Source organism: Vombatus ursinus, unplaced genomic scaffold (genome assembly GCF_900497805.2).
Source record: "Vombatus ursinus unplaced genomic scaffold, bare-nosed wombat genome assembly UNPS02013931.1, whole genome shotgun sequence".
NCBI lineage: Eukaryota > Metazoa > Chordata > Mammalia > Diprotodontia > Vombatidae > Vombatus > Vombatus ursinus.
In genome coordinates, this window is record NW_020953709.1 from 1930359 (window position 1) to 1944367 (window position 14009).

The 14009-nt window shown below is 44.6% G+C and overlaps 1 protein-coding gene across 1 annotated transcript in view; it reads left to right on the plus strand.

Annotated features, from left to right (window-relative positions):
- Positions 1 to 14009, plus strand: part of SLC15A3 (solute carrier family 15 member 3) — a 21997-nt gene continuing 7988 nt past the window's right edge. Inside the window, exons 1-3 of the mRNA XM_027858849.1 lie at positions 1 to 1077; positions 7181 to 7467; positions 9125 to 9263. Coding sequence (XP_027714650.1) covers positions 526 to 1077; positions 7181 to 7467; positions 9125 to 9263 — 978 coding nt within the window. The 5' untranslated portion in view covers positions 1 to 525. The remainder of the gene's footprint in view (positions 1078 to 7180; positions 7468 to 9124; positions 9264 to 14009) is intronic.

The window sequence follows — 14009 nt, forward strand, 5'->3', positions numbered from 1 at the left end:
ACATCATGTGATGATATTGGTCTGGGAGAGAAAGGGGAAGTGAGGAGAACACAAGAGACAGAGAGTCCAGAGAGTCGTAAAGGGATAGAGCTCGAGAGACAGTCCGGGGAGGGACCACGAAGGAATCTAGACCGGGCTAGAGGGATGGGGGAAGGGGAGAGGTGACAAAGAGGGAGGCAAGACAGACCGACAGACTGAGTGGGTGCTTGGGCCCGGAGCAGAGAGAAAGCCCCTGAGAAGGACTGTTAGACTAGAGGTGTGTGGGTGAGTGTTTGGGTGGGAGAACCAAACAAGGAAAGGAGACCTTTGGGGAACAGGAGGGGGACGGAAAGAGTGTGAGAAGAGAGGAGAGAGAAAAGAGGGAAGAGGGAGGCGAGGGAAGGGAAGCAGGGGGAAAGAGAGAGTGGAAAGAAGAGGGAAAGGACAGGGAAGAGAGACAGCTGGCTAGAGGTGTTCAAGGTGAGGCAGAGGAGGGCCAGAAGCTGGACTGAAGGATGAAAGGCTAGAAAGAAGCCAGTGGGAGTGATGGATGGGGACGGCGTGGCTGGGGAGCAGAGGCCCCTTCTGGGCCCCACCCAGAGGAGCCGCGGCCCAGTGGTCCAGGGACGGCGGCGGGCCGCGTGCGCTGCGGTGCTCCTGGCTGAGATGCTGGAGCGAGCTGCCTTCTTTGCCATCTCCTCCAACCTCGTGCTCTACCTCAACAGTTTCAACTTTAACTGGGATGGTGAGCAGGCAACTCGGGCTGCGCTGGTCTTTTTGGGGGCTTCCTACCTCCTGTCCCCCATTGGGGGGTGGCTGGCAGATGTCTACCTCGGCCGTTACGCCACCATCATCATCAGCCTCTTTATCTATTTGGTCGCCTCCTGTCTGCTGCCCATCACGGCCTTCTATGATGGCCGGAAGGCCTTCTGTGGGGAGTTGCCCTCCTCCACCATCCAGCCTGCCTGCCCTACCAAGGACTGCCAAAGGGAGTCTCCCAGCCCCTACTGTGCCCCAACCATGTACGGAGGGCTTCTGCTGCTGGCCCTGGGCATCAGTTCAGTCAAGGCCAACCTCACATCTTTTGGTGCTGACCAAGTGAGTAGAATGTGCAGGGTCAGGGTTGGGGTTGGGGGAAGCAGGAGACCAGCTGTTTGGTCCATGGCCTATGTTTTACTGAACATTTCTAGGAGATGTGGAAGGAAAGCAGCGGTCACCTGTGCCCCCAAGGCCTCCAGGCCCAGTGGCCTGGCACACTGAGTGGACTTTGACCCACTCCATGGGAGAGACCTAGACAAGGGTGGCCAGGTCTTAGTGATGTCAAGAACCTGTGGGGCTGGGGCTGCTTAGAAAATCACCCTGTGGAGTGGGAGGAGGTGAGAGATACTTGTTAAAAGGCTGAATTAGAGAGCCTCCTCAGGTTGGTATCAGTCCCACACCCACCTGCATCTTTGGGGTCCGAAGAAAAACTGGAAACGGTACACACAGGAAAAAAGTGATGTGTCCTCTCTGTGACATCTTTGTGGGGCTTCAGAGGAATCACTAAACGGGAGAATGTCCAGAAGTGGGCAGCCAGGACAATGAAGCATTCCAAGCCCGGGCCAAATAGGGGTCAGTTAAAAGATCTGAAGATGTGTAACTAGGAAGAAGGAGAGAGGACAAAGGGGAGATATGAGGGTTGGCCTCAAGGGCTCCAAGGGTTGGCCTACAAAGATGGGGAGACTTATTCTGCTAGGCCCCCAAGGCAAAACCTGAGGAGTCAGGAGAAGAAGTTGCAGTGAGATAAACTTGGGCTAAAGGTCAAGAGGAAATTCTTGGTCATTGGAAATTCCTCAGTCCAAAAGTGGAAACGGGCTGCTGGGGGTCAGCAGGCCCCCTGGCCCTCACTGGGGGGGTTTCAGGCCAACAGAAGATGCCTATTTGCTGGGTATGCTTAGAGAGATGTTTGTTCAGATACAAGTTGTGTTTGGACAGCCTCTGAGGCCCCTTCCAGCTCTGATGATCTGAGATTCTCTGAAAGGATGTTGCTTGAGAGCAGGGTTTCGTTCGGGTGGCTTGGCCCAGCAATGCTAAGTGAGCTCCCTCCCAGCTCCTTTCTTCTGGGTTCTAAGGTCCTCCCTGCTCGGACAGTCCACATTCTGAGGTCCTTCTAGCTCCAATATTTTGCTCTAGTTCTGACATGCTGTATTCTAAGGTCTTCCCAGCTCAGATAGCCTCTATGTTATGGTCCTTCTGGCCCCAATATTTTGGGTTTTGAGGTACCCCTCATCTCTGAGGACCCTCCCCACTCTGACAGTCTACAAGTTTCTAAGTTTATTGTGTGATACAAAAGAGACACAGAGAGAGATAGGAAGAAAGAGACAGAAAGAGAGAGGAAGAGAGAGAGAAAGACAGAGAGGAAGAGAGACAGAGAGAGAGACAGAGAGAGAGAGAGAGAGAGAGAGAGAGAGAGAGAACATGAGAAGACATCCTGAGCTCAGAGATGAGCTGTATCTGAGGTCATTGTGGTAAGAATCACTTTGTCAGGCTCCTGGAGCAAAGCCAAAGGCAAGAAGGAGGAAGTGTTGAACGAAGATGGATATTCTGAAGCCTTGGCTTCCAGGCCCAGAACACTCAGCATGTCCAGAGCTCTTCTGTTAAGTCAAGAACAGGAGGGGAAAAACCAGTAAAATTTCCCCAGCAGTCAGACCCTATAAATTCTAGTTCTCTCTGCCATTAGTACCTTGCTGTGTAACTCTGGGCAAGTCACTCCCTTTTTCTGGGCCTCAGGAGACCCACTAGGCTATGACATGCTAGATAATAGCAACCTGTCTCTCTGAGATGAGAACAGGATGAAAGGAAAGGGCTAGGATCCTCCCCCTTCTAAAACTGACTCAGGAATATCTGGAAGGAGTCTTCGACAGCATAGAGATTTTAGAGGTGAGACCAATATGCCTGAAGACCTGTTGCAAATATGGCCCCAACTTTTGAATGGAATAATCATTGATGTGCATCAGTATAACAATGGGTCCATTCCAGGAAAGTGGGGAAAGTGAGAACTGGGAGACTCACCCTCTCTCACTAAAGGTCCCCTTCCTCTGGGATCATTCAAACTCAGTTCAGCCCTAGGGAAGCTCTAAAGAGAGAGATCTGGTTCTTTGTTGAAGTCTCTGGCTCCTTAGCCTGTGCCCCAAAACCCTGGGGGAAATCACTGAAGTTTACTTCGCATCTAGGATTTCCCTAAAAGGGAGCTAAAAGATACTCAATGTACAATATAGGTCAGGCATAGGACAGCTACTTTTTCACAAATACAAGACTGCTTATAACACAAAAGATTCATAAGTACACATTGACCAAGACTTAAATGGGGAGAAGGGAATAAGCATTTATATAATGCCTCCTCTGTGCCAAGCATTATGCTAAGCACTTTGTAAATACCGTCTCATCTGATCCTCACAACAACCCTGTGAGGTAGATACTGTTATTATCCCCATTTTACATTTTAGGAAACTGAGGAAGACAAGTTAAGTGACTTGCCCAGGATCACACAGCTAGTGCCTCAGGGACGTTTGAACTCAGATCTTCCTGACCCCGGGTCCAATGCTTTATCCACTGTGCCACTTAGATGCCTCAAAACATGATTCAGTAAAACAAGATACAGTAACCTATATACTTTTCTGGGAGGTTGATAGTTACAATATTAAAACAACGAACACTTAATTGGATTAGTGAATAGGCATTTCACTTTCATCTCATGTCAGTGTTCCTGTCCAAATCCCTCCAAGTCCATGTCTTCTAGCAAGGCTATGGATGGCCCTCTTCTCCTCTAAAGAACATTGTAGTAGTTACAGAAAGCTTCTTGCCCAGTGTGTCCAGCACTGAATGAGGGACCCACGAGCTCCTTGAACCCAAGAAGTTGCCTCCCAGGCTGGAAACCTCCATCTGACAATCACTGTTTGGTCACCTACATGCAGGGAAAGAAACACAAAGTGGAAGAGGCATTTTGGGCCTCTAACCCTCCACTCAGGCTCACCTAGCTCACATGCACTGCCAAGAACATGCTCTAGCTACCATATGTGAGCAGCGACCATAGGCACTCCTCTCCTCCATGAGTGGTGAGAAAGAGAAGGGAGGAAGGGAGAGAGGAAAGGAAGGATAGATGAGATAGAAATGAAAGGAGGGAGAGAGACAGAGACAGACAGACAGAGAGAAGGGAGGGAGGGATAGAAGAGATAGAAATGAAAGGAGGATGGAGAAGGAGAGCAAGAGAAGGGAAGGAGAGAGTGAGGGATAGAAAAGAGAGAAATTAAGGGAGGGATGGGGAGAGAGAGAGAGAAGGAGGGAGGGAGGAATAAAAGAGATAGAAATGAAAGGAAGGATGGAGAGGGAGAGACAGACACAGAGAAACAGAAACAGGAAGAGACAGAGAGATAGAGAGGAGAGATAGAGACAGAGAGAGGAGAGAAAGAGAGAATCCTACTTTCTGGATGAAAGAACAAGAAAACAAGAGCAGAAATTCTCCCTCCCTTTAAAATCTTCTGAGTGGGTGGCTCACTGGTCAACCCTTATTGCTGTCACAAGACTAAGAGACCCAGAAGAAAGCTGCTGAATCATCCCAAAGCACATGTTCTTCAATGCTACGTCACATGCAGTGCTGGAAATTGGCAGGAGAGACTCTTGAATTTGAGGGTGACCTCAGGGGTCATCTAACCCACTCTGTGCCTGGCCAAGCAACTCTTCTGCAACATATTCACTTGAAGAGCTCCACTGAAGAGAAATCCACCATCTCCCAAGGCAGTTCTTCCTAACATCCAGCCTAAATCTGCCTCTTTTCACACTCTCCTTTACTGCCTTCTGGGGCCAAACAGAACAAAGCTGATCCTTCTTCCAAAGGACAGTCCTTCAGACACTTGAAGACAGAAACCATGTCCCTTCCAAGTCTTCTCTTCTCTGGGCTACACATCCTTGGTTCCTCCTCTGATCTATTTAGGTCCTTATAGACCTTGGACCGTTCCTGGCCACCTTCTTCAACTGGCCCCCCAAATCTTTCCTGTCTTTCTGAAAATAGTGTCTAGAACTGAAGTCATTCCAGAGCTATTAGCTAGATTTTCTCTCTGGATGGGTCCAACCTGCAGTCTACCACTGAATGTCCCTGGATAGTTTAAACCAAGCCCAAGGACTTAAGCAAGTCTCCAAGGAGTTATGAATCTGTAACCAGTGGTGGCAGGTATTGGCCTAAAAGTTCTATCAGAGACCAACTCAAGAGCCAGTGGGAAAAGGGAGAGTGGGACTTTGGGGATTAGAGCCGGGAGGGTCCTTGAAGATTATCTAGGCCAAACTTGCCATTGTGCATATGGGGAAACTGGGACCCAGAAAAGGAAAGGACTTGCTTATGTACTAATGCAAATACTATCATTAATAACAGTATTTCTAAAAAAAAAAACAGTATTTCTAGAGTTGTTTAGATTTTATAAAGCTTTTTCCTCATTATAACCCAGTGAGGCATGGAGCAAGTTTTGCATGAAATTTGAGAAAGTCAAACCATAGTCAGTGGTTGGAAGGATGATAACTCCCATTTTTATGGTGCTAGAGTGTTTACGGAGTGGGAGTGAACCAGTCTGGGGTTCACCCAGGCAAGCATATGCTGACAATCACCATTGCCATGTGCTGCCATCAGCCCTGGGTGTTGGGGATGTTGGGAATCTGTCCAGCACAGAAGCAATTTCTTCTCTTCTTATAGCCTACTGAGGGGGTGGCTCATGCTGACTCAGTTGCCAAGAATCTTCAGCATAGTCCTCTGGTCATGAGGGACAATCAAGGATCCCAGAGCATGAGTGTTTTTCCATTGAGACAGACCCTACATCCCTCCCCGTGGAAACTGAGCTTGCTTCCCCAGCTCCTTGGGAGGCACACCAGTCCAGCAGATCAGGGCACCCTCTGGGCATCCCCACTATACTTCTACAGTACTTTTTCTCCCAATCACCCTCTGAAGTAGAAAGTGCAAAGACCAGTTTTATAGAGGAGCTAAATGAGGTCCAAGGCAGTGAAGCAATGTGACAAAAGTCACACAGGCAAGTGTCAGAGAAAGGACGCACGTGGCTGGGACTTCAAGGCCAACGCACTTCCCCATGCATCAGTGCTTCCCTTGTGGGCAGACTTGATCATCCCAATGGCCCAAACATCCTGAGAATGTGTTTTAGGGGAAACAACTGAAGACTTGGGGTCAGAAGCCCTGGGATCTAGTCTTGGCTCCAGCAGTGATCAGCCGGGCAAGTCATTTCCCTTCCAGATCTCAGTTTCCTCATCTGTTAAATGGAGATAAGACGATGCTTTCACTGGGTTGCTATAGGTCAAGATGCTATAGTATTCTAAGTGTATAAGCTCTCATCAGCAGCAGGGTCCCCATAATCTAGTCTTAGAGAGCAAAAGGATCCATATTCTTTGTGGAGGGATCTTGCCAAGAGTCTGAAAAGGTGGGGCAGTAGAAAGACTGTAGTAAGGTTGGTATTAACAGCTGGACACAATCACATACTCAGAAGAGGAAGTTGGTCAGATACGAACCAAGGCATGTGGCCCATGCCCTCCTCTCTGGCATAGGAAGGTACCTACATGTAGCTGTGTTGAGATAACAGGTGACACAGTGGATAAAGCACCTGACTTAGAGTTGGGAAGACCTGAGTTTGAATCCTGCCTCAGACAAGTACTAGCTGTCTAACCTCTCTTAGCCTCAGTTCCCTCATCTACAAAATGGGGATAATCATAGAACCTGCCTCCCAGTGGGAATTGAGTGAGATATTTGTAGAGAGACCTATCAAAGCATTACCTCTTATAACAGCTGACATTACAGTACAGGCTTTCTTACATGATCTCCTTGGAGATTTACAACCCTATAAGGGGCGTCCTGCAGGGATTCTTAGCCTAGGTTTGCAGATGAGGAAGGAGGCCCCCGGAGATTAAATGATTTGCTTACACACAGTGTATAGACAGTAGGTGTCAGAGGTAGGATTTGAACTCAGGTCTTCTCAACTCCAGGTGCCAGATGAGGAGTTGCTACATAAATACTTTGTTCGTCTCCATGATATCACGCTGCCTTTGTGTCACAAGGAACAAAGGTTAGGAGCGTGGGCTGGAGCAAGGCAATACACACCGAGAGTTGGAGATGGGGGCTTCAAACTCTATGAACTCCCACCCCCTCACATCTGCCTCCCTTGCCCTCTGGTAGGTGATGGACCTTGGCCGAGATGCCACCCGACGCTTTTTCAACTGGTTTTATTGGAGCATCAACCTGGGTGCGGTTCTGTCCCTGTTCCTGGTGGCCTTCATCCAGCAGAATATAAGTTTCCTGGTGGGCTACATCATCCCCGTTGCATGTGTTGGCCTTGCCCTGTCCGTCTTTGTCTGTGCTGGCCCTATTTTCATCACCAAGCCCCCCACTGGCAGCCAAGTGTCCTCCATGCTGAAGCTTGCCATCCAAAGGTGCTGTCCTCGGTGCTGCCACTGTTTAGTCAGGTAAGGTGAATATTCCAGCGTGATGATGAAGGTGGTGATGCCAAGGACTGCATGATTATAGCTGGAAGGGACCTCTGAGACCATCTAGTGTGACCTCCTTCACTGGACCGATGTGGAAAGTGAGGCCTAGGGAGCAGAAGTGACTCATGGGATCATAGATAGAGCTAGGAAGTACTTCTGAGGCTCTCTCAGACAAATCCCTTATTTGACAGAGGAGGAAACTGAGGCCCAGAAAGGTTAAGTAACATACTAGGATAAGAATCAGTCAATCAATTGACAAGCATTTATTAAGCACCTACTATGCGCCAGACTCTGGGAACACAAAGACAGAAAGTGCAACTGTCTCAGCCCTCAAGGGCTACCTAAATATTCTACTGATGAAAACAATAGTTCATAGTCTGAAATGTTCCAGTTCCTATCTATCTAAATGCATCCCTGAAACATGGGCCAATCCAGAGTCCCTTTGGTGCTGGTGGAACCATTATAAATATATAAATATACAAATACACAAAAATAGACACAAGATCAATTTAAATTGATGTAGGTGGGCAGCTGGGGGCAGGGGGTGGGAGGCAGGAATCAGGCAAAGCTTCATGTATGTAGAAGGTGGTGATTAAGCAGAGTTTTGAGGGAAACTAAGAGTTCTAAGGGGCACAAGTAAAGAAAAAATGAATTCTAGGCATAGAGGACAGGCACAGATACTCAGGATGGGGGATCAAGTGTGAGGAGCAGAGAAAGCCAGTTTTGTTAAACAGCAGGAAAGCAATCTGTTTAAATCCAGAATGGTGGATTGGAGCCAGGTTGAGAAGAGTGGTGTGAAAAATAGATTAAAAGTGAGGGAAGGCTCGAGGTAGGAAGATCAGTAAGGAAGCCATTGCAACAATCCAGGTGAGAAATAATGAGGGTCTGAACAAGGGCGATGCCTATGTGAATGGGGAGAAGGGAGATGTTTGTGAAGGTAGAAGTGCCAACATTTGATCACTGGTTGGATATGTGGGGTGAGAGTGAAGAGTTGAAGATGGCTGAGGTTGGGAACCTGGATGACTAAAGGACAGTGATACCTTCAACAGAAAGAGGAAACTTCAGGAAGGGGTGGATACCCAGCAGGTAGATCTGGGGGCAAAGATCATGAATTCTGTTGTGGAAAAGTTGAGTTTGAGGTACCAGTGGGACATTCAGGGAGAAACATCCAACAGGCAGTCGCTCACATGGGAATGAAGCTCAGGAGAAAAGATGGTGATGGTACATTAAATTTCATGTCCTATTTCCACAGCTTTGTATAAATTGCTTCCTATGCCTGGAATGCACTCTCTCTTCATCTCTACCTCTTACAATCCCCAGATCCCTTCAAAGCTCAGGTCCAGTGCCACCTCCTACACAAGGCCCATTCTGATACCTTCAATTGATACCCCATTCCTAAAATATATGTGTTTTGTATTTACTTATATGTGTCCATGTGGTGTTCCTCCAATAGACTATAAGTCCTTGAGGGCAGGGACTGTTTTACTTTTGTCATTGAATCCTTCATACCTAGCACAGTGCCTGACTCCTTGTAGACATTTAATAAATGTTTGTTGAATGAATGAATGGTGAGGTTGAGGATGCGGAAGGGATGATGAAGATGGAGATGATGATGACCACACTGTTCCCCTTGTAGACCCTCACAAGATGAGCTGCCTGGCAGGCGGTCCCTCTGGGGCACTTCCCACCATGAAGATGTCACCAACTTCCGGGTGCTGGTGAGGGTCTTGCCAGTGATGTTGACCCTGGTGCCTTACTGGATGGTGTATTTCCAGGTGAGCATCCCTCATCCTCTTCCTCCTCTGCTGGAGAGCTTAGCACCGTGTCCCCACCGAGGGCCAACTTTCAAGACAGAGTCCAGGGGTATGTGCAGGGTAGGAATGGGAGAGGCCAGGCAGTTCACTAGACAGTCTGGAATGTCTGATGTGGATGGTGACTAACATATCCTTAGTCTTCAGGAGTCATTATATGCCAACAAAATGCTTTCATCTCCACTTCGTTTTATCCTTACAGCAGTCCCATGGTGGGGGTTGGTGGTGGTGGTGGTAAGTTGTTTTCAGTTGTGTCTGACTCTCCGTGAGAGGCTTTGTTGGCAGAGATACTGGAGTGGTTTGCCATTTTCTTCTCCAGCTTATTTAACAGATGAGGAAACTGAGGCACACAGGGTTAAGTGACTTGCCCAGGGTCACACAGTTAGGAAGTGACTGAGGCTGGATTTGAACTCAGGAAGATGAATCTCCCTGACTCCAGACTCTGTGTTGTGCCATGATGAGGGGTAGGGCATATATAACATCCTTTTTGAGAGCCAAGGCTCTGCTACAAACTGACTTTGGGGGGGGCGTCTAGTCCGATCCATACCTGAAAAAAATCCACCCTTCAATGTCCTTGACAAGAGATTATTCGTCCTTGACCCTCCAGTGAAAGGGAAACTCACTAGCGCCCAAGGCAGCTACCCACTCCATTTCTGGACAGCTGTAATCCTTAAGAAGGTTTCCCCATATCAGGCTGGAATTGGCCTCTGCACCTTCTACCCATTACTTCCCCCAGAGCAATGGAACAAGTCTAATCTCTCCGTACATGATGGGCCTTCAACTACTTGAAGATGGCCATCCTATCTCCCAAGTCTTCTCTTCCTCCAGCTAAAGAGCCCCAGTTCTTTCAATCAATTCTCATGTGACTTAGACACAAGGCCCTTCACCATGCCCATGGCTCATCACCTCAGTAATGTTTTTTCCTAAAACATGTTGCCCAAAGCTAACAATAAATACTCCATGTGGAGTGTGATCAGAGCCTGGTTTAGTGGGATAGTTGCCTGTTTTTTTCTGGTTTTGGCTGCCATGTTTTACTGCTGACTCATTTTGAGCTCATGGTCCACTAAAACCCCCAGATCTTTTTCACTGGGGCTATCGTCTAGTCATACACTCTCTACCTTGTACCTGTAAAGTTGATGTTTTGAACAAGTGTGAGACTTTACATTTATTCCTATAAACTTGTATCATATTTGATTCAGCTTAATCTCCTAGCTTGTCAAGATCTTTTTGGATACACATTCTGTCATTCGGTGTATAAGCTGTTCCTTCCATCTTTGAGCCATGTCCCAATCTAATGGCTATGCCTTCAATGTCTTCATACAAGTCATGGATAAACATGATAAATGGCATAAGATGAAGCACTGATCCCTGGGGCCCTCCACTGCAGACTTCTCTTTCCCTTAGGTTTCTCCTCTATAAAATGAAGGGATTAGATTGGTGGTCTCTTAAGCTCCCTTCCAGCACCACATGAATCCCTGAGATTAGGAGACAAAGGACCAGAGACATTCTTCTGCTCATTTTACAGATGAGGAAACTGAGGTAAACTCATGAAACAAGTTGGAGGCAGAACTGGAAAGAGACTCAGGACCCCAGACTTCTCTCACAGTGTTCTTTCTACTCCACTGACCCCCCTTTATTCATTTTTTAAAAATTTGAGCTCCAAATTCTCTCCCTTTCCCCCCCTTCCTTGAGAAGGCAAGCAATTTGACGTAGATTATACATGTTCAGTCATGCAAAACTTTCCATATTAGCCATGCTTCAAAGGAAAAAGCAGACCAAAATAAATAAACAAAAACCAACAATAATAAAGGAAGTTTAAAAAGTCTGCTTCAATCTGCATTCTGACTCTATCAGTTTTTTCTCTGGGGATGGATAGCATTTTTCATCACAAGTCCTTCTGAATTGTTTTAGATCATTGCATTACTGAGAATTGCTAAGTCATTCATAGCTGATCATCTTACAACATTGCTGTTACTATATAAAATGTTCTCCTGGGTCTATTCATTTCACTTTGCATCAGTTCACATAAGTCTTCCTAGGTTTTCTAAAACCATCTTACTCATACCTTCACACAATATTATTCCATCACAATCATATACCACAACTTGTTCAGTCATTCCCTAATTGATGGGCATCCCCTCAATTTCCAATTCTTAGCCACCATAAAAAGATCTGCTATAAATATTTTTGTATCTCTTTGGGGTACAAACCTAGTAGTGGTTTTGCTGCATCAAAGGATACACACAGATTTATAGCCCTTTGGGCACAGCTCCAAATTGCTCTTCAGAATGGTTGGATCAGTTCACAACTCCACCAATAGTGTACTAGCATCCTTATTTTTACACATCCCTTCCAACATTTGTCATTTTTCTTTTCTGTCATATTAGCCAATCTGATAAGTTTGAGGTGTTACCTCAGGGCTGTTTTAATTTGCATTTCTCTAATCAATAGGGATTTAGAGCAGTTTTTCATATGACTATAAATAGCTTTGATTTCTACTTCCGAAAACTGCCTGTTCATATTCTTTGACCATTTATCAATTGGAGAATGATTCATATTCTTATAAATTTAGTTCAGGACTCTAGATGGTTGAGAAATGAGGCCTTTATCAGAGAAACCAGCTTTAAAAAAAATTTCTCCAGTTTCCTGCTTTCCTTCTAATCTTGGCTGCATTGATTTTGTTTGTGTTAAACCTTTTTAATTTGATATAATCAAAATTATCCATTTTACATTCCATTATGCTTTCTATCTCTTGTCTGGTCATGCATAAATTTGACAGTAAAAATATTCCATACTCCCTTTATTTGCTTATGATACAATCCTTTGTGTCTAAGTCATGTACCCATTTGGACCTTATCTTGGTATACAGTGTGAGATATTGGTCTATACCTAGTTTCTACCAAACTGCTTTCCAGTTTTCCCAGCATTTTTTTTTGTCAAATAGTGATTTCTTGTCCCAAAATCTTGGCTTTTGGGGTTTGTCATACACTAGATAACTATGGTCACTTACTGCTATGTATTGTGTACCTAATCTATTCCATTGATCCACCATTCTACTTCTTAGCTAGTACCAAATTGTTTTGATAATTACAACTTTGTAACAGTTTGAGATCTGGTACAACAAGGCCACCTTCCTTCACATGTTTTTTTTTCATTGATTCCCTTGATATTCTTGACCTTTTGTTTTTCCAGATGAATTTTGTTATTTTTTTCTAGCTATATAAAATAATTTTTGGCAGTTTGATTGATATGGCACTGAATAAGTAAATTAATTTAGGTAGAACTGTCATTTTATTATATGGTTCAACCTACCCATGAACAATTAATATTTCTCCAATTGTTTAGATCTGAATTTATTTGTGTGAAATAGAATAGAATTTTTTTTTCTATCTTTTGCTGCTGGACTTTGTTGGTAATACAGTTATCCTTTCACATCATGACTTTCACCAATCACTGTTTCAGTATATCATGGGTATGCATAAGAAACTAAATGGGAATTTTGGGGGAGTTTTGTGGAAGCCACGGCAAAGGTCAGCAGATGACAGAAAAAGTTTAGAAACTCAGAAATGTATAAAACACATGTATAGTATTGTATGATATCAACCCAAATTTTGCAATAAGGTATTGTAAACACCCTGTAAAAGAAAAAGAAAAAATTCAGGCTTCTTCTCTGATATGAAGGTGGGCATAAAAAATTTTACATAGATTTCCCAGATCTTGGAGGCACTATGCCCCTAACCCTTATGATATGGAAGGGAGAAATGTATATAGAAATTCTGATGATTTATGTGGGTTTATTTTATATTCTGCAACTTAGCTGAAGTTGTTAATTGTTTCCAGAAGTTTCTTTTAGTTGATTCTATAGGATTCTCTAAGTGTACCATCATATAATCTGCAAAGAATGAAAGTTTTGTTTCCTCGTTGTCTATTTTTTTTCTTCAATTTTTTTTCTTTTCTTATTGCTATAGCTAGCATTTCTAGAACAATATTGAATAATAGTGGTGATAATGGGCATCCTTGATTTATCTCTGTTCTTACTGGGAAGGCTTCTCATTTATCCCCATTACTGATAATGCTTGTTGATGGTTTCAGATAGATGCTACTTGCCATTTTAAGGAAAGCTCCATTCCATCCATACTCTTTCTGGTGTTTTTAATAGGAATGTGTGTGGAATTTTGTCAAAAGCTTTTTCTGCATCTAGTGAGATGATCATGATTTTTGTTGTTTTTGTTGATATGGTCATGACTGATGTGGTCAATTATGCTGAAAATTTTCTTATTATCGCACTAGCCCTGCATTCCTGGTATAAACCCCACTTGGTCATAGTGTATATTTCTTCTGATATATTGCTATAATCTCCTTGCTGGTATTTTATGTAATTTTTTTGCATCAATATTCATTAGGAAAATTGTTCTATAGTTTTCTTTCTCTGTTTTTGCTGTTCTGAGTTTAGGAATCAGCACCCTATTTGTGTCTTAAAGGAATTTAGTAGGACTCTTTCTTTGCCTATTTCACCAAATTGTTTATATAGTATTGGAATCAATTGTTTTTTTAATGTTTGGTAGAATTTGTTTGTGAATCCATCTGGTCCTGGGGATCTTTTCTTGGGGAGCTCATTGATGGTTTCTTTTCTTTTTCTTTTCTTTTCTTTTTTTTTTTTTTAGTGAGGCAATCGGGGTTAAGTGACTTACCCAGAATCACACAGCTAGA